Source organism: Balearica regulorum, chromosome 2, assembly GCF_011004875.1.
Source record: "Balearica regulorum gibbericeps isolate bBalReg1 chromosome 2, bBalReg1.pri, whole genome shotgun sequence".
Taxonomy (NCBI): Eukaryota; Metazoa; Chordata; class Aves; order Gruiformes; family Gruidae; genus Balearica; species Balearica regulorum.
The window spans coordinates 91,449,742-91,475,429 of record NC_046185.1 but is presented as its reverse complement, the minus strand read 5'-3'; the positions used below and the strand labels follow the sequence as shown (position 1 = coordinate 91,475,429).

At 46.0% G+C, this 25,688-nt stretch overlaps 1 protein-coding gene across 8 annotated transcripts in view; it reads left to right on the top strand.

Annotated features, from left to right (window-relative positions):
- Window positions 1-19,384, top strand: part of RNF152 (ring finger protein 152) — a 54,583-nt gene extending 35,199 nt beyond the window's left edge. For 7 of the 8 annotated variants that reach the window (XM_075744873.1, XM_075744872.1, XM_075744874.1 and 4 more), the window contains one exon: window positions 17,613-19,384. In XM_075744873.1, the coding sequence (XP_075600988.1) occupies window positions 17,783-18,394 (612 nt within the window). In that variant the 5' untranslated portion in view covers window positions 17,613-17,782 and the 3' untranslated portion in view covers window positions 18,395-19,384. Of the gene's footprint in view, window positions 1-2,524; window positions 2,638-17,612 lie in introns of those variants that run through there. The other variant, XM_075744878.1, reaches the window with a different exon arrangement.
- Window positions 19,385-25,688: the final 6,304 nt, after the last annotated feature.

The window sequence follows — 25,688 nt, the reverse complement described above, 5'->3', positions numbered from 1 at the left end:
CATTACCTTTTTATAAATTACTTCTTCTGAAAGCAAGTAGTCAAATTGAAATGAAAGTTGAAATGAGCTGATATTTTCGTAGAAATGACCATTTTTGCCTAAGGACAAAGTATTTTCTTAATTTGATCTGAAACTGCCAATGAATTTGTTCACCTCCAAACTACATTTCTTTGGTTAGCTCCATCTCACATGCAGAAATCATGAGGCTGGCTTGCAAGAATGAGACTGAACTTTAGCGGGGGGTTCTACCTAACTTGGATTTGGGGCTTCTGAAGTTCATGTTTGCAAGCTTTTCTTCAGAAAAACGGGGCTAGAAGCTTTCTTTTTACTGAATACTGAATTGATTGTTCATAATCCTGTGAGCCTAGGGCTGACCGTGGCCATAAACTATCAGGATTGTGATGAAGTCTTGAGCAGTAGCAGTATTATGCTAATTAGCTTTTCTAAGTTTGTTCTGCTGTTACGTTGCAAGGACTGCAGAACTAGGCCCAAAATCAAGAGGTAAAGCAGTTTGCTTCATTTTGGTTGTTTTGCTCTAATGTAGCGTAACACAGTCCTTTCCCAGCATTTGCACTCCTTCATACAGCAAAAATGCTGTATACTGTTAGTTAAGTGCTGCCAAATGGAGGGTATTTTCACACCAGGATGTTTCAAAAGCAGCCAGATTTTGACTGGCAGAAGTATGATGGGTGATGTCTGGCCCGAACTTTGAAACTCATTGTAAAGAATGAAATACAACCTGACAAAGCTTGGCAGGTCTGATAAACTTCTTGCAGCTACAGAAGGTGAGCGGCTCTTGGAATCAAATACCGTCTCTGTGAAGGAAAGGAACAGTAGATTTCACGTAATATGGTCAAGAATAGTTTATCTTCCTGTGCCTGAGCATTTGAGCAGCCAATTGCTGGTCCCCATCACAGCGTGGCTGCTGGAGCAGAGGCCAGCAGCTCTGCAGCTTAGAGCTGAGTGTCACAGAGCTGTAATTGATCTCAGCCCACCAGAGAGGGTTGTGGTGGTGCTAACCTGAGTTGCTAACCCGAGTTATGGTCGTCGCCCTCGAGAACACCGCATTGCTTGGCTGCGAGATGACTTGTCTGCAAATGGTGTTGGTTCATGTGAGAGAAAGAGAGACTGGATGCAAATCCCCTGACCCTGTTCTAAGCTTTATTGTAGAAGTCCATCTGTGGGCCTGTTGCTCTCATGGGTGTGCCCATGTCCATGGGTGTGAAGGAGAGAGCTGAGAGTCTTTCCTGGTGTCTCCACTGCTAGTCTTAAATTTTTGCTGGTGGTACTGGGTCTCTGAGTCATGATGTGCAACTGGTCGGGTTAGTTGACGTGCAACCAGTCAGGTTGGTTGCAGCTGTTTTGGGAAGGTTGTGTGGCGTTTCCGCACGTTTTCAGGGTGGCACAGGGGGAGCAAAGGCATCTGCACTTAGAGATTACCTTGATATGCCTGCAGCTGCTGACAGTGGGTTCTGTATTGGTTGTATTAAGTATGTAAATGTGCAACTGACCTCAAAAGCATGTGTCATGCCATGCACTTCATAACTTGTCTGAACCGGAGCTTGCAGAGTGTTTATAGTCACGGGTAGAAACATGTGGTTTGGAAAAGTATTGGAAGAAATTATCCAGTATATCCTGCTAAATCTCTTTTGGAGGATTTTACTTATGTAAAGACAGAGAGATAAATCATGAAATAGGAAATCATCAATATGTATGCAGTTCAGGCTTGGTCTAACTCTGCTTGTGATCCATATTTGCAGTGAGAGTTGGACTGTTCTCAAAACTCAGGAAGTGAGGGTGGTATTAATATCACTAGCTGCCAGAAGTGTTACAGGGTGAATGATTAGTTTCCAATAAGAAAGGAGCTTTTGGACGGGTTCCAGTTTCTTCTGGTGTACTCTGCAAACCCGAATGACCCGTGCTGTGACCTGGAGTAGCTGTCGCACTTATCAGAGACCAAAAATGTATGAAGATCACGATTTCTCTGCATTAGGAAATGACATAGCAGTTGACCTTGAGGAGGCATATTAGTTGGCTATCTTCCACTCTGTTGTGAAGATAAGCTCTTGGAAGTGGTTCTTCTGTGTTAGGACATCTGTTACACCTTTGCTCTTGATAAACAGGGGACTTTACTCGCTTGTGCTGCCCACTTAGCAGATTTCAGGAGAAAGGTAAAAAGATGAAAAAAGCTCCCCTCACTCTGTCTAATTACCTTCAAACCTTATTCTACTTCTTTACAGTCTATGAAAGAAGAGAATTTCCTTACTCATTGTTGTGTGGCTTCTAATAAAATATTTTCCAATTTCTTAATTCCATCTATTTCAATGTAGAAAAAGATGTGTTATTTTGATTCCCCTAGGTCTGTTGTGCTTTTTCTTTTTGGCTTTCTCTGAAGCAAAAAAGAAAATAACCCCTTCCCACAAACAAACAAAACAACTCTCAAACCATCCTAGCCCTTGAGAGCAGCCGTGTGAAGGTAGCACTTCAGTGACGTGGGTCGCAGAATCATATCCTCAGGAAGCCGCACTGGGCGAGTGCAGAGTGCAGAGCATATTAAACAGGCAGGGTGTACGAGGCGAGAGCGCAGAGCAGAGTTGCAACAATTAAAACTCATTTGAAGGACTTCTGTTTCCTGAGGTAAGTGTGAAATTGAGCTTTCAGTTTTTGCATTGTATAGGCAGTGTATGAACGTGGTAGTGTTGATTCCTTTCTCTCCTCCTCTGTTTGAGCACATAGGCAGGTAGATTTTGACCTAGTTTCATCAAAACCCACTCAATGACCTCGGAGAGCTGTAGCACTCTCTCCTGTAATTACAGACTGGTGTCTTAATACACTAATTCAAGCTCATTCCCACTCAATCACCCACTGACCTGTATCAGTGAGAAACATCTGCATTTGAGCTTTACTTAAAATCACTTTTTTTTTTTTTTGATGATGTATTTTGTAAGTCCTAATACCAGATCCTCAGGGGAGGGAGGGGAGAATCTTTTAATTAAGTTTCTCTTCAGGTATCAGGCAAATTCTATCAATGGCAGATGAAGCATAAAGCTCTAATGGGAGAGCAAAATTTGTCATTTAAGTGATCAGGTGCTTCATGCCTGACTCTCTCAGCATTTTGAATGCTACAGAATTCTGTCATGTTGCCATAAATGAAAATCTCTTAGAAAGAAGATGTTGCATTGCATTTAAAAGCTGTTACTGATAGCAAGTCTAATGGCCATAGCTCCTTCTGTAAGGTTGTGGGATTTTTGCCTTAGCTACTTCATTTGTGACCTCACTTTAAGTTAGGGAAGGAATTTGTAAGTCCATCTTTGCCAACCACCTACTCCTTATGTACTGGTCATAAATAACTGTTGGTGCTGCTTTTATTCAGGTGGTAGATTTCTTTTCACGCCATCCCTCCCACCCCCCATTCCTCTTGATGTCAGTTTGAATGGCAAATGGGTCTCTCACTTGGTAGTGGAAAAACCTGGCTTTTAATTCCTCTTACCCTGGAGTTTAGGAGTGAGTCAGGCATAATTAAGAGCAGCCAGCAAAACTGAAGAAGTGCTAATGGCCCTGCAAGTGCTGTGCTCAGAGTGGGGTGTAGAAATGAGCACCATCCCTTGGGATGCTTTGAACGCTGGAGATCTTGTTTATTTGCGAATTGGGATGGAACCTTTTGATATCCTGTGCTAGGAAATTTTCAGATTTGGGGTGTCTTAGGACCACAGTCGGGTCTCTCATCCTGTTTGTGCACCCCTCACACAGGAAGAGAAACACTAGGACTTAGGGCCAGCAGAAGGGGTGAGGAGTAGCTTCAGACTCCTTCTAGCAGGGCAGAGCTGCACCTGGGGGTCCCCTGTGCTCTGCCAAGTTGGAGGGAGCCTGGGAGATTTAGGGAACCATAGCTCTGGGGCAGCTCGACAAGTGACCTTGTCAAAAACCAGCAGACATGTCAGAGTTGGGCTTGTGAGGAGCAGGTCTGGCTCCCACAGCCTGGGCTCCAGGACCACCTGCATGGAGGGCTGCCAAGAAGCTGGGTGGGCAGGAAAGCTTTTGGCTTTCTCTCTCTGCCTGTCTGAAATGGGGGCATTTCTGTGGAATATTTTGATTTCAAATAGTGTTTCTCACTGGTAAAGCAGCTTGCATGATACTCTCATGAGCGTAGCTGTACTGTTTTGACTCAGCAGTAAGAAACTGTACCCGTCGTTTGCTGACCTGGCACGTTGCAGGTGATTAGTAGTGTTTGCTGTTGGAACAAAGTGCAACTTATCCTGGTCATATTTGACCAAAATAAGGTCTTTGGAGCCAGGGAATGTGGATGTGTCAAAGTTTGCAGATAAAAGGAGGGAGCAGCACAGCTGGTGAGGTGAGATGGAACAAGGAGCAGCATGTGAGCCTCTCTCTGTTTTCTATAAACACCAGAGGTTCGTGTTTACACCTGATCTGTTTTTGCTCCAAACCCATAAAGTTCTACATCTGGTTACATTCCTGTGGGTGATCTTTCTGCCTCTGTCTCCTGTTGTTAGGGCTGGCTGGTGACAATTTCTAAGGTAAATGCTGTGGGATGATACCTTGCAACCAGGCTCCTTTTTTTGTGATCCGCCTCTGATCACTCAGCTGCCAGAGAGGCAGGACAGCTGCTGTCCTCTTTGATCTCACCGTTGAGATCATCCAGAGCAGGTTCTTCATCAGCATGGATCCCTTAGTGCTGGTTCATAGGATGTTGTAGGCTCATATATCACAGTTTTGCTCAGCTTTATTTTTTGCGGCTTTATGCATCCGGGAGTGTGTACACCTGATTCTCATCTTGCCAAGGGTTGGACTAAAGCTAAAGGAACAGTGCCAGCTTGCACTGGCTAAGGATTTCGCCAAATTAAAATACTTTTGTTCTGCAATATTTCTGTGCAATTATGAATAACTAAATGGAAAGGATGGTGGGTGTAGGCTGCCTGTCTTAGAGGAAGGTGCCTGGAAAATAGGTAATTCTGGAAAGAAGAATGAATTAACTTATGTCATTTTACTCTTAGCTTTATGTCCCTCAAAATGCATGTAGTTTCTCAGTTGTAATCTACATGGTAGATCAGCTGCGTCTGTGGAGATACTTTTAACTTCTGGATCACAGGCTCTCGTGATTTTCATGGTCCGTAGAAAAGCTGATATGTTAAATGAAAGCCACAAAAAATCTCAGGCATACCGTGGACATGCTGCCAGCTGGAAGAGATGGGGAGAAATGGGTGGTTTTCTGAGCTCTGTTGATTCTCTGTTGCAAAAAAGAATCTGTCACCTCTGCCCAGTGGCTCATGAGGTGAAAAGTGGAGCTGTGGTGAAGTTGTCCAGGAGCAATCTGGGTGCTGCTTGCATGACCTTGGACCAACTGCTTTGTCTCTCAGCACTTCTTTTCTTAAATGATGAAAGGATATAATGATGATAATACTTCTCTCTTAACAAGGGTGTTGTGATGAATAAATTAATTAATCATTGTGCTGTTCTCAGTTACTATGGTAATTAGTGCCACAGAACAGCCTAAAAATAAATAGGAGCATTTAGTGAAGGATATTCAGGGGAAATCAGGTAGTACGTCCTGGGCATTTGTAACAGTCCCAATGTGTTTTGTCCAAGCACAAATGTGTTGCAAATACACACGGATGCTGAATTTTGTAGCCGAAATGCTTCCAAACATTGAATATGTTCCTTCCTCCTCACTCTCAGTTTGAAGGTACTCTAGCACAGATTTCTATCCATATCTATGGGTAGATGATTCTTGCAATTAGTTCCCCTACTGAGAACAGTACTCCCCCCTCACCCCCATCTCCTTTCCAGCCTGAAAGGGCACCTGAAATGAATGGATCTTTCTTCATCATAAATTATACATACTCAGTAATACTGTCAAAGAATTCTTAATGTGTTTGGGGAGTTTACGTAATGAACCTTCCTTGAGAAAGGTGAAGTATTGTCAGTGCACTGCCTTGCTGAAAGTCTGTTATTAACCTTGCCGTACAGCCAGTAGAGCATGCCTAAATATGTGGATAAGTCTGTGCAAAGCTTTTGAGGCTTTCTTTCAGTGATCAGCTAACTACATCAGCATGCCCTGAAGCCAGTCTTTAAAAATGTGATAGGATGTTTAATCTTCTGTGAATTGTATTAGATTCCACAGGCATCATTAAAGTATATTTTTTGGGCTTTCAAGTTAATATAATTTGGGGCCCTAATAAGTTAGGAGGTATGTGTGAAGATAGTTCTGAGTTCTCCAGTGGAGGCAGCACCCCTTCAAGGCTGTGGTTTCCATTGCTTAGTGTCTTACATTGCTGTGTCCTTACATAGAAAAAATACTATGTCAATAGGCAAGGATTTGCCATTACTCTGTTCTCTGACTTGTTATCCAGCTCCCATCATGGATGTTCAATGTCTGTCTTTGCACTGGTTCCAAAAATAGCTGTCTTTTCTGACCTGGCCAGTTGGGGACCACTTTCTAGTTAGGATTTGTGCAGAACTTTCTCTGCAGCAAACCTGTGCTTTCTTTTTCCTCTCGCTCTCTGTAGCTGTGCTATACTAGCTGCAGCAACCTTCATCTGTTCACCTCCTGCAGCACCTTCCTACATTGTGCTGGGAAGCTATGAATTGCAAGAAAGCAACAAATACCCCTTCCCCCTTCTTCTTGGGGAGTAGGAAGCTGATGCCTTGGCATTCCTGGCCTCCTACTCACCCAAAAACAGAGAGCTTGGGCCTTTGCAGTGGCCGCTGACAACATACTGGCAGAAAAGATAGTGTGACTGACAAACAGCTGAAATACCCTTTTTATTCTCCAGACCTTTATTGCTCTTGAGTCACGTGATCGTTTCTCAAATGTTAAAAACTCTTGGCTTGTGCAGAGGGCAGCCCAAATCTGCAAGGGGACCTTTGTGCTGTGCCCTCAGCTACCTGGCTGTACCTTGATCTTTTGCTGTGAGGATCATCAGCTTTGCAGGTTCCTCCCTGGGTCTCTGTAACCACTTGTGAATCTCTCATCTCGCTGGCCAGAGGCAGCCTTGTGGATGTTGGGCAGACCCACAGCAAGGGGCAGAGGGTGTGGGGGGGCCCCTAGAGAGGTCTCCTGATGCTTCTTTGCAAGGCCTGCCTCTTCTTGCTTCCCTTGCTCCTGCTGCACCTTTCTGACAGTCGAGTTTTGGAGCTTGTAGATTTTCATATCCAGTTAGTTTTTTTTGTGTTACTAGTTAGATCTCAGCCCTGAAGAGCTTCCAGTTGCTGTCAGGTGTGTGCCAGGCAGTCATGACTGTGGTTGCAGTTGCATCTGTGTGTGTGTATGGTCACTGTCATATTCCCCAGCTCTCCCTTCCACATGCGTGCCCCTATCCACACGTACGCTGTCTCTCTTGTGGAGACCTACAGTCTTTGACAGTCTTTTCTGATCTCTCCCTCTAACCCCCCCCCCGCCCCGTTTTCCTGTCAAGAGTCCCCTTGCCCGCCTTCGGCTGTCACTGGGTGACCAGAGCCAATATGACAAAACAGTGGGTTTTGGCTGATGCTTGATGTCAGCCATGCCCTCACGTGCAGCCTGGCTGCCTCTTGGTCTTCGTGCTTGAAGCGTGGAGAAGAGTCCAGTATGAGTAAGCTTTAAGAGGTGTTCACCTGTGATAGCTCAGTACCTCCAACTGGTATGGGGGCGCGTTGAGCACAAAGTACAGAGTTCAGTCCCCTGTCCAAGAGGAGGTTTGCTGCAGCATTAACTCTTGGCATAGTTATTAAAATGAAGTGGTAGAAGAGTACTGAGAGAGTTCCTGTGACTTTTTCCTTCCTAACTATCTACTGTGAAATGAATCAAGTAGATATTAGGCAGTTTAATTCTGAGTGTAGACGATGGCTTGACTTTCTTTTATCCCCAAACCAAGCTGTGGTAGAGTGCAAGAGAATTGTGGGGCTTTCAGTATGGTTGGGAATAAAGTTGCACTGCACCCATGAAGCTAGATATCCAACCTTTGAACAAGGCAGTGTCAGCAAAGGCCAAGGGGTTAGGTGGCTGTGGCTACTCTTTAACTTAAGTCGTTTGATATATTTTGAAGCAATCATACTAAATTCTCTGCTTACCACTGATCTGTCAAAATACACCTGATCATTATTTGGGAAAGTAAGAAATGGCATAATTTGGTATAGGTATATGCACAAAGCAACCTTGTTACTTGAAATAATGTTTATAGTTGTTCTTTTGAAAAAGAAAAAAAAAAAGGAAAGGGAAAAAATGTAACTTCAAGACACACAGTTGGAAGTGACTGTTTCTTTGATTGAGCACCAGGTCAAAATGGGTGACGTGGTTTAGCCCCAGCCGCTCGCTCACCCCTCCCCCGGCGGGATGGGGAGGAGAACGGAAAAACAACGGCAAAGCCTCGAGGGTTGGGATAAGGGCAGTTTACTGGGACAGCAAGGGAGAGGGAGAACAATCAACAACAGTGCTGATAACAGATAGTAACAATGGTGATAACAGAGAACGATTTTACCGATCCGACGACCAACCGACCGGACGCTCGACCCGTCCCGGAGCCCCGCCGACACGCCGAACCCGCCCCTCCCCGCCTGGCCCCCTTTTATGGGGAGCATGATGTCACATGGTATGGAATAGCCCCCGGCCAGCTTGGTTCACCTGTCCTGGCTCCTTGGGAAATTAACTCTGTCCTTGCCAGAACCAGGACATTATCCACCCCTTATTCCATACCATCTACGTCATGCCCAGATTATTTTACAGAACTCATTGCCTTACTCTATGGGCTATTGCTCTAAAATGTCTGTTGAGTTCATTTAGTCCAGGGTTCTGGGTTCCATCTGCCATTACAGTCTCTCAGAGCAGGAGCAATGGTGCGTGCAGCTGGATTGTTGCACGCTGCATCCGGAGTCTTCACAGCCGGTGTATCTGGTATGGTCCATGCTCACAGTCTGGATGCCAAAGATGTGATTTTTCGATGAAGTTTCTGGGCACCAGTTGAAGGCAGTTCTAGTTCCATCATCGTGGCACTTTGCTCAGTTTCAAAGTCCATCCTTCATTAGTTTTGGGTGATTCTTATGGTCATACCATTGATACAGTATATCGCTATTAATATCATGCAATTTAATTTATTGGCTATTTTCACCCAAAATCAAATCCCCTTGGGGTACACACCGGACTTCCCCATCCTTTCTCATCACCCACCAAGTGCACCCTGGTCCCTGAGCAAAAGCAATCCCGCAGATGGGCTTGCCTTTGCTTGAAGCAGGGATAACCCAAACTGTTTTACCCAACATATTTTTCATGTGCACTACAGGAACTTTATCTCCTTCTACTGGGCGTGGGAATTTTGACTGGGCAGGGCCAGCTCGATTGGCAGATCCCCTAGTGTTAACTAACCAGGTGGCCTTTGCTAAATGCGTATCCCAGTGTTTGAGAGTCCCACCACCCATTGCCCTCAGGGTGGTTTTTAGCAGCCCATTACACCTTTCAACTTTCCCAGAGGCTGGCGCATGATAGGGGATGTGATACACCCACTCAATACCATGCTCTTTGGCCCAGGTGTCTATGAGGTTGTTCCGAAAATGAGTCCCGTTGTCTGACTCAATTCTCTCTGGGGTGCCATGTCGCCACAGGACTTGCTTTTCAAGACCCAGAATAGTGTTCCGGGCAGTGGCATGGGGCACAGGATATGTTTCTAGCCACCCAGTGGTTGCTTCCACCATTGTGAGGACATAACGCTTGCCTTGGCGGGTTTGTGGGAGCATGATGTAGTCGATTTGCCATGCTTCCCCATATTTATATTTCAGCCATCGGCCTCCATACCACAGAGGCTTTACCCGCTTGGCTTGCTTGATTGCAGCGCATGTTTCACATTGATGGATGACCTGTGAGATGGCGTCCATGCTCAAGTCCACCCCTCGATCACGGGCCCATCTATATGTCGCATCTCTTCCTTGATGACCTGAAGTGTCATGGGCCCACCGAGCTAGAAATAATTCACCCTTACGCTGCCAGTCCAAATCCACCTGAGCCACTTCAATCTTGGCAGCCTGATCTACCTGCTGGTTGTTCTGATGTTCCTCAGTGGCCCGACTCTTGGGTACGTGGGCATCTACATGACGTACCTTTACAATCAGCTTCTCTAGCCGGGCAGCAATATCTTGCCACAGTGGGGCAGCCCAGATGGGTTTGCCTCTACGCTGCCAGTTGCTCCGCTTCCACTGCTGTAACCACCCCCACAGGGCATTGGCCACCATCCATGAGTCAGTGTAGAGGTACAGCGTTGGCCACTTTTCTCTTTCAGCAATATCTAAAGCCAGCTGGATGGCTTTCACCTCTGCAAACTGGCTCGATTCACCTTCTCCTTCAGCAGCTTCTGCAACTCGCCGTGTAGGACTCCATACAGCGGCCTTCCACCTTCGATGCTTTCCCACAATGCGACAGGACCCATCAGTGAAGAGGGCATATGGTTTCTCATCTTCTGTTAGTTTATTATACAGTGGGGCTTCTTCAGCACGTGTCACCTCCTCCTCTGGCGACATTCCGAAATCTTTCCCTTCTGGCCAGTCTGTGATCACTTCCAGAATCCCTGGACGATTGGGGCTTCCTATTCTAGCCCGTTGTGTGATCAGCGCAACCCACTTACTCCACGTAGCATCGGTTGCATGATGTGTAGAAGGAGCCCTCTCTTTGAACATCCAACCCAGCACTGGGAGTCGGGGTGCCAAGAGGAGCTGTGCTTCAGTGCCAATCACCTCTGAAGCAGCTCGAACCCCTTCGTAGGCTGCCAATATCTCCTTTTCTGTTGGAGTGTAGCGGGCCTCGGATCCTCTATATCCCCGGCTCCAAAACCCCAGAGGTCGACCTCGAGTCTCCCCTGGTGCTTTCTGCCAGAGACTCCAGGTAGGGCCATTCTCCCCGGCTGCGGTGTACAGCACATTTTTTACATCTGGTCCTGCCCGGACTGGCCCAAGAGCTACAGCATGAACTATTTCTTGTTTAATCTGTTCGAAAGCTTGTCGTTGCTCAGGGCCCCATTTAAAATCATTCTTCTTCCGGGTTACATGGTAGAGAGGGCTTACTATCAAACTGTAATTCGGAATGTGCATTCGCCAGAAACCCACAACACCTAAGAAGGCCTGTGTCTCCTTTTTGTTGGTTGGTGGGGACATGGCTGCTATTTTGTTGATAATATCCATTGGGATTTGACGCCGCCCATCATGCCACCTTATGCCTAAAAATTGGATTTCCTGCGCAGGCCCCTTCACCTTACTTCGTTTTATGGCAAAGCCAGCCTGCAGCAGGATTTGGATTATTTTCTTCCCTTTCTCAGAAACTTCCTCTGCTGAGTTGCCCCATACAATGATGTCATCAATGTATTGCAGGTGTTCTGGGGCTTCACCCTTTTCCAGTGCAGTCTGGATCAGTCCATGGCAAATTGTGGGGCTGTGTTTCCACCCCTGGGGCAGTCGATTCCAGGTGTACTGGACGCCCCTCCAAGTGAAGGCAAACTGCGGCCTGCACTCTGCTGCCAAAGGGATCGAGAAAAATGCATTAGCTATATCAATTGTGGCATACCATTTGGCTGCCTTTGACTCCAGTTCATATTGAAGTTCCAGCATATCCGGCACGGCAGCACTCATGGGCGGTGTGACTTCATTCAGGCCACGATAGTCTACCGTCAGCCTCCACTCGCCATTGGACTTCCGCACTGGCCATATGGGACTGTTAAAGGGTGAGTGGGTTCTGCTGATCACTCCCTGACCCTCCAGTTGATGAATTAGTTTGTGGATGGGAACCAGGGAGTCTCTGTTGGTGCGGTATTGCCGCCGGTGCACAGTTGTAGTAGCAATCGGCACCTGTTGCTCTTCAACCTTCAGCAACCCTACAACAGAAGGGTCCTCCGAGAGACCAGGCAAACTAGACAATGGTTCAATTTCCTCCGCTTCTAAGGCAGCTATTCCAAAAGCCCACCTGTAACCTTTTGGGTCTTTGAAATACCCTTTCCGGAGGTAGTCTATGCCCAGGATGCATGGAGCCTCTGGCCCAGTCACAATGGGGTGCTTTTGCCACTCATTCCCAGTTAGACTTACTTCAGCCTCCAACAGAGTCAACTGTTGGGATCCCCCCGTCACACCAGAAATAGATATTGGTTCCACCCCTTCATAGTTCGATGGCATTAGGGTACACTGTGCACCCGTGTCCACTAGGGCCTTGTACTCTTGTGGGTTCGATGTGCCAGGCCATCGGATCCACACAGTCCAATAAACCCTATTGTCCCTTTCCTCCACCTGGCTGGAGGCAGGGCCCCTCTAGTCCTGCTCGTCATAGTCACTACTCACGTCTTGCAAAAAGGACTTAGAGGTCCCTTCAAGAGGATCAGAAGTGCGATCTGGCCTTTCACTTGGTCTGGGGGGCTGCCCGGTGGAAACTGGAGCAGCATTCTTTCTGGAAGAGTCCCTTCTTACAGCTGTCTTGCCTTGTAGCTCATGTACGCGTGCCCGCAGGGTTGAGGTGGGCTTCCCATCCCATTTCCTCATGTCTTCTCCGTGGTCACGCAGGAAAAACCACAGGATACCTCGTGGTGTGTATGCTCTATATCCCCTCTCTGGAGCAGAAAAACGCTTACTCCTAACAGCTGAAATGCGGGTCTGTACAGGTGGGGAGTAAGATATATCCTCTTTGAGTTGCCGGACATCCTGAGACAGTTTCTCCACAGCCGAGACTAGGGAGGAGGAAAGGCTCTCTTCATACTGCCGGAGCCGGCCAGCCACTTCGTCCACCGTGGGTGCCTCTTCACTTTTCCAGTCGATTACTGCCAGTGAGTTGGCGTACGAAGATGGTGCACTTCGCACAAATTTTCGCCACATGGGTCGGGTACAGTGGACTTCATCAGGGTCTGTGGGCAACTGTGCATTGTCCGGATCATAATAAACCATCTCCCGCACAGCTAATTCCCTCAGATATTGAATACCTCTCTCCATAGTGGTCCACTTGCCTGGCCGACATACGACATCTTCACTGAAAGGATACCTTTCCCTCACACTTGACAGGAGGCGCCTCCAGAGGCTAAGGGCCTGTGCCTTCTTCCCAATTGCTTTGTCAATGCCCCCTTCCCTAGACAAGGATCCTAGCTGCTTGGCCTCCCTGCCCTCCAGTTCCAGGCTACTGGCCCCATTATCCCAGCAGCGGAGCAGCCAGGTAATAATATGCTCCCCTGGAAGGCGGCTGAAATCTTTCCGCATATCTCGCAGCTCACTCAGGGACAGGGATCGAGTAATCACTTCTGGTTCTGGCTCTTCTTCTTGTTCTCATGATGGCCCCGGTTCATCATCATCTTTCACTAAGCGAACCGATTTCCTTGTGTATTTCTTTTTGTGTATAGGGGCAACTGATACTGGTGTGGGTTGATCTTTTGGCTCGACTACAGTGCCTGTTGCGGGGGTTTGGGTAGCTGCAGTGCCTGTCGCAGGGGTTTGGGTAGCTGCAGTGCCTGTCGCAGGGGCCTGGGCAGCTGCAGTGCCTGTCGCAGGGGCCTGGGCAGCTGCAGTGCCTGTCGCAGGGGCCTGGGCAGCTGCAGTGCCTGTCGCAGGGGCCTGGGCAGCTGCAGTGCCTGTGGGTCCACTCTCTCCCTCTGGATGGTGCTGTCTACTATCCAGCAGTGTTTGATAGATTGTGGCCAGGGCCCAGCACAGCGCAGTAAGTTGTGTCTCCTTAGAATCCCCACAGCATTTTCCTTTCAAATATTCTACCATTTTATCAGGGTCTTGCAATTGTTCAGGAGTGAAGCTCCAAACCATTGGGGGTGAAAAGGTCTCTAGATACCCACCCATACTCTCCCAAATGCCATGCCAGCCCTGACCATTCAGCCTTGGGGAAGATCCCTGGGTGGTACTCTTGAAAAGATTTTTGCTAACCCTGAACAGGAGTGGGAAAGCATTCAGGAGACCTAGCAATAAGAATATAATGGCCTGAACATTCCAAGGGTATTCAAAATACTCAAAAATTGTTGTAACCAACCAAAAGGGAAAAGAGGAGGTGAAAGTGGGAGAAGGTATCCCCCCCTGTCTTCCCCATAGATTGGGTCCAATTATTAATCAATTCTGAAAGATATTGACCGAGGTACGGGCCTGACCTAAATGCTACATACACATACCAGCTCAGACCCATGACTGTCAATGATATCTTATCATAGGTCATTATCACACAATATAACAACATGAGAACACGAACCCCTCTCCCAGAGGTGATAAACAGCACCGCAGGGATTGCATAGAGTAAACACGGGTTTACAAAACAGAGCCATGTGAGCAAACAGAACATCATTATAACCAGTGACTGTTTCAATAACATCATAAATGCTTTTAACAACTTTGTTTTAACACACTTGGGTCAGACTTGCCGTTATCACAACCCCTCGAGCCCCACGTTGGGCGCCAAAAAGGACTGACGTGGTTTAGCCCCAGCCGCTCGCTCACCCCTCCCCCGGCGGGATGGGGAGGAGAACGGAAAAACAACGGCAAAGCCTCGAGGGTTGGGATAAGGGCAGTTTACTGGGACAGCAAGGGAGAGGGAGAACAATCAACAACAGTGCTGATAACAGATAGTAACAATGGTGATAACAGAGAACGATTTTACCGATCCGACGACCAACCGACCGGACGCTCGACCCGTCCCGGAGCCCCGCCGACACGCCGAACCCGCCCCTCCCCGCCTGGCCCCCTTTTATGGGGAGCATGATGTCACATGGTATGGAATAGCCCCCGGCCAGCTTGGTTCACCTGTCCTGGCTCCTTGGGAAATTAACTCTGTCCTTGCCAGAACCAGGACAATGGGGTGTTACTATATTTACAGCTTCTGCAAATATGTCTGCACATACCTGAACAATGTATGTCAAGTAGGTGGTAAAGCTTATCTTAACCTTTTAATTTGGCTCCACTCTTTTCCTTTTTCTTCCTATAGATTGCACTAATGCTTTAAAATTTTGACCTCCTGGAATAATGCTTCACAGCATTACCTAGCATTCAAACCAGCCGAGATCATCTCGTTGGGATGAATTTTCTTTAGGGCGCTGCTTGCCTGGAGGTGCCTTTTGTTTCATTCTTCAGTTCCGAATACCTCATTTCATTCTGTCCTAGCACTGATCATCTGCTATAAGGATGTCACTGAGACAGGGATGAGGAGCTTGATAGTGCGTGAGTATATGACTCTTGGACAAGGCTATGAGGTCAGAAAAATGATCTTGATCCCAATCACATTCACATCAATAGACACTGGTTTACCTTTAGCACTGTAAGTGGAGAGAGATGGTTGTAGGTGACAGCTAAATGAAATCAGAGAACTTCACCAGTTCATTGACTTCCAAAAAGTGGAGGGCAGAACTTCTATGCAGAGATACTGATTTACATCTGCAGGAGTGCTTTTCAAACATAAGCCTTACCTTCTGAATTTCCACGCGTTGGAGCTTTTTCTCATAATAATACTGCAATATTGTTACACCTTTTTTTTTTTTTTTTTTAAATAGATTTGCAGATACAGCAGATCAGAGTTGTGTCTTGTAATGTCTGAGCTGAAGTTTGGCTTGGGCAGTACATAACTGTGAAGATTTTGTATGGATACTTCTGTGCTAAATATAAAACTGCTGGGTTGCTTGTGGCTGAAAACTGGATGTGATGGTTTCAGTGATACCTTCCTGAGTTCCTATAACTAGTTTCTAATCTGGCATTTGTGTCTTAATGTTTTTCAACCAGGCAATGCCTAACATTGTGTATAGCACTCTTCCATTTTTCTGTCTCAGCTGCACGCCAGTCTTTTAGTGACCCTTTCTAACAGTCTTCCTTTGTGCCAGCCTGTACCGTAGGGATGTGGAGATAGTAACAGGAAGGAGAGGATAGAGAAGATAAAACATCTACTCATTTTCTTCCACTTTCCCTTGGCGCAACCTGCACGCTGAATGCATAACCCCTTTCTGTGGCAGCGTTGGGCTCCCTCTGTGCAGGGAGTATCTTTAATGCCGTGTGTAGTATGGGGCTGGTGCAGAGCAGGCGCCACGTGGACCTGTCCTGGCTTCATGCTGGCTGTGGCCTGTGTGCTGCGCTCAGGCAAAGCATCCCGAGAGCGCCGCTCGGGCGGCTGCCATGTGCTGTTTTCCTCCTGCAGCCATTGCCCGCGTTTCACAAGCTCCTGCCTTTGTAACTGCACCCACTGCACCCTCCTGAGTCAGGATTGTCGCTTTGTGTTTGTTGAAGCGCCTTATGAGCCAAAATTCGCTGCTGTTAAAAATTCAGCAGTAGGGCCAGTTCTGCCAATGTCGGTGATATCAGTCGTTAGCATCTGAAGAGATGACGATTATTTTGTTTTCGATATGCAAATACCGCTAACTGCCAGAAGCAGGATATGGGACAGTGTGGTCCAGAGGCCTGTCCTGCATTGCGAACCCCACATCTATGCCTGCCATCTCTTCTCCCAACTATGTTATTTCTGTTTTACTGGTGTCACACGTCCATTAGCACGTTGCAACCGTGTTGCTATGATTGGGAAGGAAGAGCAAGAAATAATTGTATGGAAAGGAAAAAGTCTGCTGACAGCTGTGGTCCTCAAGTGTAAACTCTGGGAATAACATTGCGATAAGAGAAGATAAAAAGTCATCATGCAAATATTTTGGGGTTTCTTTATTGTACTTTCTGGGTGCAAATTCAAACTGATACTTCTTCAAATATGGCAAGGAAGGCAATGCAAAAAGTTGTAAAAATGTCACACCTTCATATTTATCATGCGTTGGAGTGACCAAAATAAAGTGAAATAACTTGCTGTGGGAGTAAACACAGCTGCCTTTTTTTTTTTTTTTGCATAGCTAAAAGAAATAAGTGGGGAAACACAAAGAATCCCTTTATAATGAATAGTTTAGAACAAGGTTAGTAACAATTTGCCATTAATTCAGTGCATTGACAGATTGTTCTCTGTGGCGTTCGGAGGTCCTGGGTCTGAACGGAGCCTTTGTTTCGGGTGAAGTTTTCATCATTGAGAAGGTTTATGTTTCAGAGGGCTGTGTTCACGAGCTGCTTGTGTAATTTCGGTTAATTTAATTGAAAACCATGCCGTTCCTTTTTGTTGTACACAAATGTAGGTGTTTCAGTATAGTTACCTGGCTGCTCATTCATGCACAGGCATAACTTCAGGAGCTTGTGGAAATACATCCGTTTAAACATATTTTTATTTTCCCCCCCACCTTGCACACAGACTTAGCATTTGAGCCAAATAGCTAAAAATCCTCAGGGGTTTAAAGGATTAAATGGGAACAATTGTTAAGGTGCAGCAAGGGCTGAAAAGTCCTGAAAATGTGACAGGAGGTAGATGCTGAAGGACCTGCTTCATGAACTACAGCCTCCCCTGTTATGGCTATAAATATAACTGAGTGGCGGACTGGTGGGTTGGTAGGGATTTTATAGCTTAAAAAAAAAAAAAAAAAGGAAATCTGGTGATGGCTGAAGGTTTGCTGCTGGGTGGTTTGGTGAAGCCGGTGGGAAGGGTCACAAATTTGCTTTCCCTGTCAGATCACAAGGTCAGTAGTAGTTTTCATTCCCCTTTCGCTGGACTCTTGTTCCCACTGGTTCCTGTAAGTAACCCGTTCTTCACATTTTTCTGCTTGTCTCAGGTACTGAAAGGTTCAGGTCGGAGGTTCTCCTGTGCTCTCCATAGCCGCTGCCTGGTGCTGGCCTGAGGAGAAGCGGCGGGAAGGCGGGCACTGCCCCTCAGCCCCTCAGCTGCGGAGCGCCAGGGTGAGGCTCCTCACGAGGCCTGCTGTGCCTCCCTGCACCGGCTGCCATGGAGACCCTGTCCCAGGACTCTCTGCTGGAGTGCCAGATTTGCTTTAACTACTACAGTCCCCGCCGGCGGCCCAAGCTGCTGGACTGCAAGCACACCTGCTGCTCGGTGTGCCTGCAGCAGATGAGGACCAGCCAGAAGGACCTGCGGTGTCCCTGGTGCCGTGGGATCACCAAGCTGCCGCCGGGGTACTCTGTATCGCAGCTTCCCGATGATCCCGAGGTGATCGCCGTCATTGCAATCCCCCACACCTCGGAGCACACCCCCGTCTTCATCAAACTCCCCAGCAATGGGTGCTACATGCTGCCCTTGCCCCTCTCCAAGGAGAGGGCGCTACTGCCGGGAGACATCGGCTGCCGCCTCCTGCCCGGCAGCCAGCAGAAATCCTTGACAGTGGTGACGATCCCGGCGGAGCAGCAGCCGCTGCAGGGTAGCCTCCCCGCCGAGGCAGGAACGGAGGAGCCGGACCGGAGAGGCGTTGTGAAAAGCTCCACCTGGTCGGGGGTTTGCACTGTGATCCTGGTGGCCTGCGTCCTGGTCTTTCTCCTGGGCATCGTCCTCCACAACATGTCATGCATTTCCAAGCGCTTCACGGTGATCTCCTGTGGCTGAGGCGGGGAGGGGGGTGTGCTCCCCCGGGGGTTGGGTTGGTGGTGGTGGTGTGGTGGTGGGACTGAGGGAGACAATTCACCGCAGCTTTGCCCAGTGACTGCAGAACGCTGTGCACCGGGGCAGTGGTGTGCCGGTGCGACGTCAGGCCTCTCAGCAGCGTGCGGAGAAAATTACGTCCCGTGTCTGGCGGCAGCGGCACTGAGGAGGACTGCATGCATCACCATAATTGTTTATCAAAGGGACCGCAACTTACAGTGATTTTTTTTTTATTGTGTTACAATATTAAAGACATCTATGTAGCTGGTTATACTTTAAAGTATACAGTATGAGCTCTTCTCTAAACATAGTAGATTAAAATCAAAACTGCTCCATGTAGAATTAAAAGGAGAATTGGCACGTGACTCTGTACAAGATGTTCAATATCAGTCCACACATGAATTATTTTTTAATGAGGGGGGAGGGAGACTTGTAAAACCAAGAAATCATCTAGCTGGTAAGGCATTTTATATATTTTAAACTGCACATTAATTAAACCAAGTTAGGCAGATGTACAATAGTTTTTAAAAGGAAACGTTTTACAAGCAATCGTTTTGTTCTGTGGTGTGTGTGGTTTTGCCTCTGTTTTTCCCCATTTTTTTCAGCTACAGGGAAGTGGCACTTCCAGCATCTTTTATTTGAAGGAGCTTCCAAGTAGGGAAGCAAAGCGGGCTAGGAGGAATACCTAAAAATGCAGCCAAAACACTTTTGCCTAACCAGCTTCACACAAAGGATGGCTTTGAATGGTAAACGTTGAACATACTGTTTTACCTCCAGTCTTGCAGCAGGGCTTCCTGACAACCTGGCCTGCATAGGCATTAGTGAAGAAATGAGTCATGAGAAGTCCTGGCACTCTTCCTGCAAGGATGTGATAGCAAATTGTTCTCCTTTTTCTTTTTCTAGAAGTTGGCTTTTCTTAATTGTTTTTAAAGAATTTAGACTTATTTTGCCTCCCTCTTTCCTAGAAAATGCACCTCTGCACCCATGGATGGTGTGACAGAGGACTTGCTCTAAGGAAGCCTCACCATCCCAACTGAGACCAAAGGCCCTTATATGCCATCATCTAATAAGAGGCAGTGACATAGCTGGGAGGAGAACTTAGGCCAGCCTAACCCTGGGCTGCTACTCCTAAACCGCTGTGGCTGTCCTGGTGTCAAAATGTTGGTGAGCATAATGGAGCCTTTTCCCACATTTCAGTCTTACAGATGTTGGTGTTCATAGGGACAGATTTGAAAAAAACACAGAAAGTGTCTCCCTCCACCTGTGAGTGTCATGAAACCCCGGTCATTTGTGGTTCACTTCTTGGAAAGAGCCAAATTCCTGAACCTTCTCTGCAGTAGCGCCTCGCTCTAAGCAGTCCCACTAGCTTTAGTAGTACTGCTCGTAAATAAAATAGAGCTCAGTGTGAATTTGGGTATTTGGCAAGTCTGAAAACTGAAATCTGTGTGAGATGTAGGGATTGGATCAAGGGGCACATGTCAGACCTTTAATAAGACAGAAAAATCTATTGATTTGCACTGTTGCTTTTTGCAAGTACAAGGCGTAACCTGCCTGAAGCGTGATCTCCTGTCCTCTACCTACTGCTCTTTCTAATAATTAATTAGATTGCTCAATGCCATATTATAACACTGGAGAAAATAATTTTGACTATGCAGTGCCCAAGTTGGCCCTGTAGACGTCGGTGGTTTTCTGGTTATGTCACAAAATCCAGTTGCTGGTTCACAATAAACGTTCTCAGCTAGGACTTCTGTCAGGAACATACCTCTATCTTTGTGCTGGATTTCTTCCCCTCCGTGTTCCCAAACCACCATTTTCTTCCTTAATTCCTGTTAACTGAAGAATAGCATATACGGTGCTTAATTGTTATGGTGTGTGTTGGGTCATGTATGGAGAGGAACCATTGTGCTGATTTTTATCTACTGTCATATGTATACATAGCACAGAAAAAAAAAATATCCTCAGATAACACATTCAATGCCTTTTTCGTGCAAGGCCCATGTGCAGTATGCCTTGAATCTGGCTTACAAGTATTGTAATTACATGGACACCTCTCCACAGCATGTTCAATTTGGTTGCAGTAGGGAACAGCAGGTATTCCGAACTGTGTCTTGTGAATGTGCTAGTCTCTTGTTGCCAGTAGGCAGCCAGATTTCTACTGACATCCACGCTACGCTGCTTATTGTGTAAAGGAAAGCCAGTTCACAAAAAAAATCTTGCCTTTATGAGACTCTTGAGAACGTGACCAGATACAGGACTCTACCCTCTACTGCCTTATCGCCTGTAGCAATTTCTGGGTGTAACAGGAGCGTCTAGCATAGCTGGAAGATGCTCCGAGAACAGCGCTGATGCGGTTTTGCACCAGCTTCTGCATTGGTTTATCTGAGTTGTCAATGACTGCGCAAGAACACGAGGCAGTCAAAGAGCAGGTCGTGGAGATGCAGTGCCGATAACGTTAACCTCCTTCCGGCTGTACCTGCCTGACTGAGGCTCTTGAGGCCGAGGTTTCTCTGGCCTTGCAAAGAATGGCTGTCTTGAAAACCATCCTCTTCGTCCCTACGTGGAGGGTGCAGTATGAAAGAGAAATCAGAAATTAGGTTAAAATACCACACTGCATAACACATTATGCAACAGGCAGACCTGGACTTTATCCGGTATTAATGACGTAAGTATTATATTAGCAGAATACCATCCTGTATAACGTAACACAGTACATTGTTTCGTTAATATGAATTTCCTGTACTTTTTGTGCCTGCTGAAATGCATGTTTGACCTAATTTCTGATCCAGACATTTGCCTGCTCACAGCCTTGTGTAAGAGCAATAAGTAAAACCTCAAGATTTTTGCCTGCGTGTGCGCGCACGGTGTGTATGTTCATTCCTTTTTATAAATAGGGAGTTCTGGAGATGTTTTTGTTCTGGCTTTAGACTGTGACTATCATTTTACATTTGCAGCTGCCATATCATGTTGGATCACCTAGCTTTTTTGCTGACTTGTGTAGAAGTGAACTAAATAGTTTGTTGTAATGTACAGTGTTAAAACGTTTCTTGAGTATGTCGATAATCATACTACTTTAAAAATGCAGTGCAGTCTGTCCCATTCCTTGGTCCAATACCTGGCATTAAAAAGTGATACTGCTACATACACCTCTTAACTTTTTTTTAATTTAATTTTTTTTTTAAAAAACAACCATGTCTTTGTAATGTTTCTCTGTGGAAAAACACATTTGGACTTGTCACAATCATCAGGTTCTAGGCTAGTTTTTGTTCTCTAGTGTGCAGTAAGAAGTCACTGCCCAGTTCCACCAAAAAAAAAAACCAAACCCCAACCCCAAATGAAATTTGTGTGACACTGCACTGTTTGAGCAACCAAAATTATACTAAAACTTGTGGGTAATTACTCAAGCACCTGCATTTTTAGAGCAAATTACTCTGTATGAATGTCTATTTATTTGCTTGTTTAATGGAAGGATGTGTGTGTTGGGGTCCAGCTTCATTTTTTGTCCTGGAGGGTCCCAACATCCATTTTTGGCTTGTGCTTTCCTGGCAAACAGACTTTAGGGTTCACTTTGTGAAATTTTGTTTAGTGAATTTTAAAAATTCAAAATATGCAATTTTGGTATGCAGAATTTTTTTAGGAAATTGTGTGTTCAGTGATTGTTCATGCTTAACCAAGATGTAAAGGAGCCTGGATGTTTTGTAAACATGGAGCAATCATGAGTCCAAAGTTTCATCTTTATTAATGAAGCTCAGTCTGAATAAAACATTAGCAGGAAAAGAATGATATCAAGTGCGTTATGGTACCTCTGTTACTTTGCCATCAAATGAAGAGTGTGGAAGGGAATTTGGCAGCATTGCTCCGTATTTTACAAGGGGGTGGCTGAAATTCGAATCTCTGCGTTTTAAGGCAAAGTGTTAAGTGTGGGTTGTGGTCAATAGTAAAAGGTTGTTCATGCTTTAATTACCTTGGAATACAGAATTTTAGCTGATGACTACTGTGCTGCACATTTTTTTTCTTTTTTCCATTTTAATCGGATGACTTAAAAGTTTTAAGTAAACGTTTCGCTTATGGAAGCGAGGGATTATTGGCCTTGACTTAAGCATGTGTTGTACAGACTGGCACGCTGGCCCCCTCTTCCCCTTGAGCCCCCCCTCCCAGTCACGTTATTATTGCTGGAGCCCTGGGCAGCCAACCTTCCTAATACTACAAATGCTTTTCTGGAGTAGAGACGGCTGATGTTGCACTGGTTTTGTTACATTCACAACAGGGCTAAACCAAACCCAAAGAATTCATACATGATTTGAGCTCTTCTGTAGGTGTCTCGGTATGAAAAGCTCCAGACACCAGCCTACTGTGTAAACTGGTCCAAGCCTCTGTGTTCCCTGGATCTTTTCACAGCAGTGGCACATAGCGGAGGATGTTGCCTCCTCCCAGGCATAGAAAGGGGCCGTACCGCCCACCATCCACAGCCAAACTGCCCCCAGGGAACACAGCCTGCTGGCACAAGACACTTGCCTGAATACTGCAGGAGACATGAGTATGTCAAGTGAACGCATCTCAAGAAAATGTTGGGGTTGAAATGCTTCCTTATCCTAGTTGCACAGAAAGCGTGGCCCGAGATTTGTTTTTTCCAGACTTTTTCTATGGTCAGAGGGGGAGGGAGGGAAGAAAATATATGGCAGCAAATGAGTCCCTGCATCATCTGGGAGGCTGTCGAAGGATCTGCTGGCCCTGAAGGCAAAGGTTTTTGTGCAAGAGCTTCAGTAGGACAAAATTGCCTGGAAATGCTGCGATGGATTTACAGCGTGTTAGTGACCTTTCTGGTGCTGTACGCTGTCCGTAGGCCTGACAGCTGGGGCTGTTGTGTTCTTTCTCTTTGTCACTTTACCTCTTGCATGTTCGTGTCAACAAGCAAAGCTGCTTGCTTCGTCCTCAAGTTGAACGATTTTAAGTTGCCCTGAGCATCTCTAGTGAAAAAAATTACCTTCCAAGTTCAGTGCAATTTAATGCTTAATAAATGCTCAGAAAATGCATTTTTCAAGCATTTCCTTATGCTTCAATACATTTTTATTTTACTTCTAAATAATTCCTGTAATTTTTGTGCTAAGCATGTTCCTGAACATCAGAGGCGATTTGGAGGTACTAGGTAAGATCCACAGCCAGAAGAAAATATTTCCTATCCCCTTATCCATGCCACAGGCCCCTTCGGATCTACACACGTCTGTTTTCACTGTCTTCATCTATATCACACTGAAGGACCCAAGCATGGGGATGATAATGGGGACTCGCGGTCATGCATGGAGCCCCCAAGGCACAAGGACATGTTTGCATACTTGGGGTGGTGGTGGTGTATGCACACAGCACGTGCCCACATATCCTAGAGAGAGGCCAAGAGGATTAGAGGGCCTCAGGCTCTTAGGGAGGTCAAGTGCCTTATGGCGCCGGGATGATGAGGTGCACGGTAGCATGAAGCCTAGGTATTGCTACTTGGATTTCATGTGGGATGGGTTGCTGCCCCCTCTGAGCTGTATCCCGCAAACTGACTCCTACTGCTGTTGGATGGGACTCCCTGCTCCATGGGTGACCTCTCGTCTGGGATTCAGGTGAGGAGCCACATCATTGCTCTGTGCCTCCAGGCTGGGATGTCCACCCAAAAGGGAACAGCCAGATGCCTGGGCTTTTAGTTTATCAGGAGCCCGTAAGATTAGGTGGAGGTCTTTCAAAACAGAGCTGCATAAAGCACTCCTGAAAGCTTGAGGGCAACATACAGAACTGGTTTGAAGGAGTGGAGAAAGGGTGCAGAAGGTAAAGAACACCTGGAAATGAGCAAATGATTAAGCAATATCCTGGAAATTCAGACCTTTATGTGCAAAAACATCTACTGGGCATGTTTTGCAGTGGCCTGCATATGTCATCTCTGTCAAATTGTATCTCGAGAATGGCAGTGAAACTCCAGATCTTGCTTTTCCTTCAACACCTTTGAGCTGGGAAGCTGCCTATTTCAAAAGTGCAGTTTTCTACTAACTGAAAAACTTAATGAGCGTGCAGAAATTTTTTAGGGTGCTGAATCATCACTGAAGCCCAGGACTCAGATATAAGCTGAACAGGAATTCAGTGGGAAGAAGTTGGGATAGAAAAGAAAGCAAAATCTTGAATTCTCAGTGTGTTGCAGATGTGTCACATTGTTTAAAATAAAAACTTGTTTTATTTGCATGAGTATTGGCTGAACGTAGAAAAGCAAGTGGCCATCTCCCAGGACAAATAATGAAGTTGGTAAAAGTTGGTTATGCCAAACAACTAAAGACAGTATTTATTGAGCCTGTTAGATCTGAGAAGCTGGAAACAAAATAAGTGGCTGTTTGGTACTGCTATTGCACTCAACTTACAAGAAATAAAAGAGTAGGGTTAGATTAGGGTCTGCAGCTTTCTGGCTCGGTTTTCAAGACGGAGTAAATAAAATAAATGAGGAACCTGAGCAGTTTTGTGCTCAAGGTTATTTGCTTGTCTGCCTTGAGAATTGCAGAAAGATGTGTGTGTGCCGTCACCACGCTGATCAGTTTTGGAAGCATTGTCCTATAGATAGGTCCCTGCATGCACTGACTAGATCGGAATCATGGGGGTTTGCATCTGCTTGAGAGAAATCTGGATCTCCCTCCAGATCTGAAAAAAAAAATAAAATCTTCCCCTCAAGATGGTTTGAATTCAGGTTGACATTGTAAAGTATGTGATCTCACTTTGAAGTATTTAAGAACGGTGCTGGATCTTACAATACTTTGAAAGCAGCGTGTCATGTGGTAGATGCGTGTGGCTGACTATGAGCATAAAAGGAAGCTCAGTTCCCAAGCATGGCCAATTTGCTGATTGAACTGCAAATGAATAATTTCTTGCTTAAATTATTTGGAATAATAGTCACAGATGTTTCTCAATGATTTGCTTAAGAAATGTATTGAAATATTTGGGACATGATTTAGGAAAATATGCTAACTGAGAAAGCACTGAAACATTAAGTCTAAGGAAGATGAAGGGATTCGGTCACACATGATTAAATACTTTCTTGAATAGAGGTGGACTTTACACTTGGGTGTTTGTTTCTTGATACTTGGCTAGTCTGCATGATTCTTAAAGAACATTCGAAGTAATAAGCTTCGCTTTGTGAAAGGTTTTATTTTGAAATTTGAAAGCATATTGACTAGGAGACTCTCTAATCCCCCCAGGCAGCTGTTTTCAAGCGTTTTAGTTTAGAAACCTGTATTTCTATAAC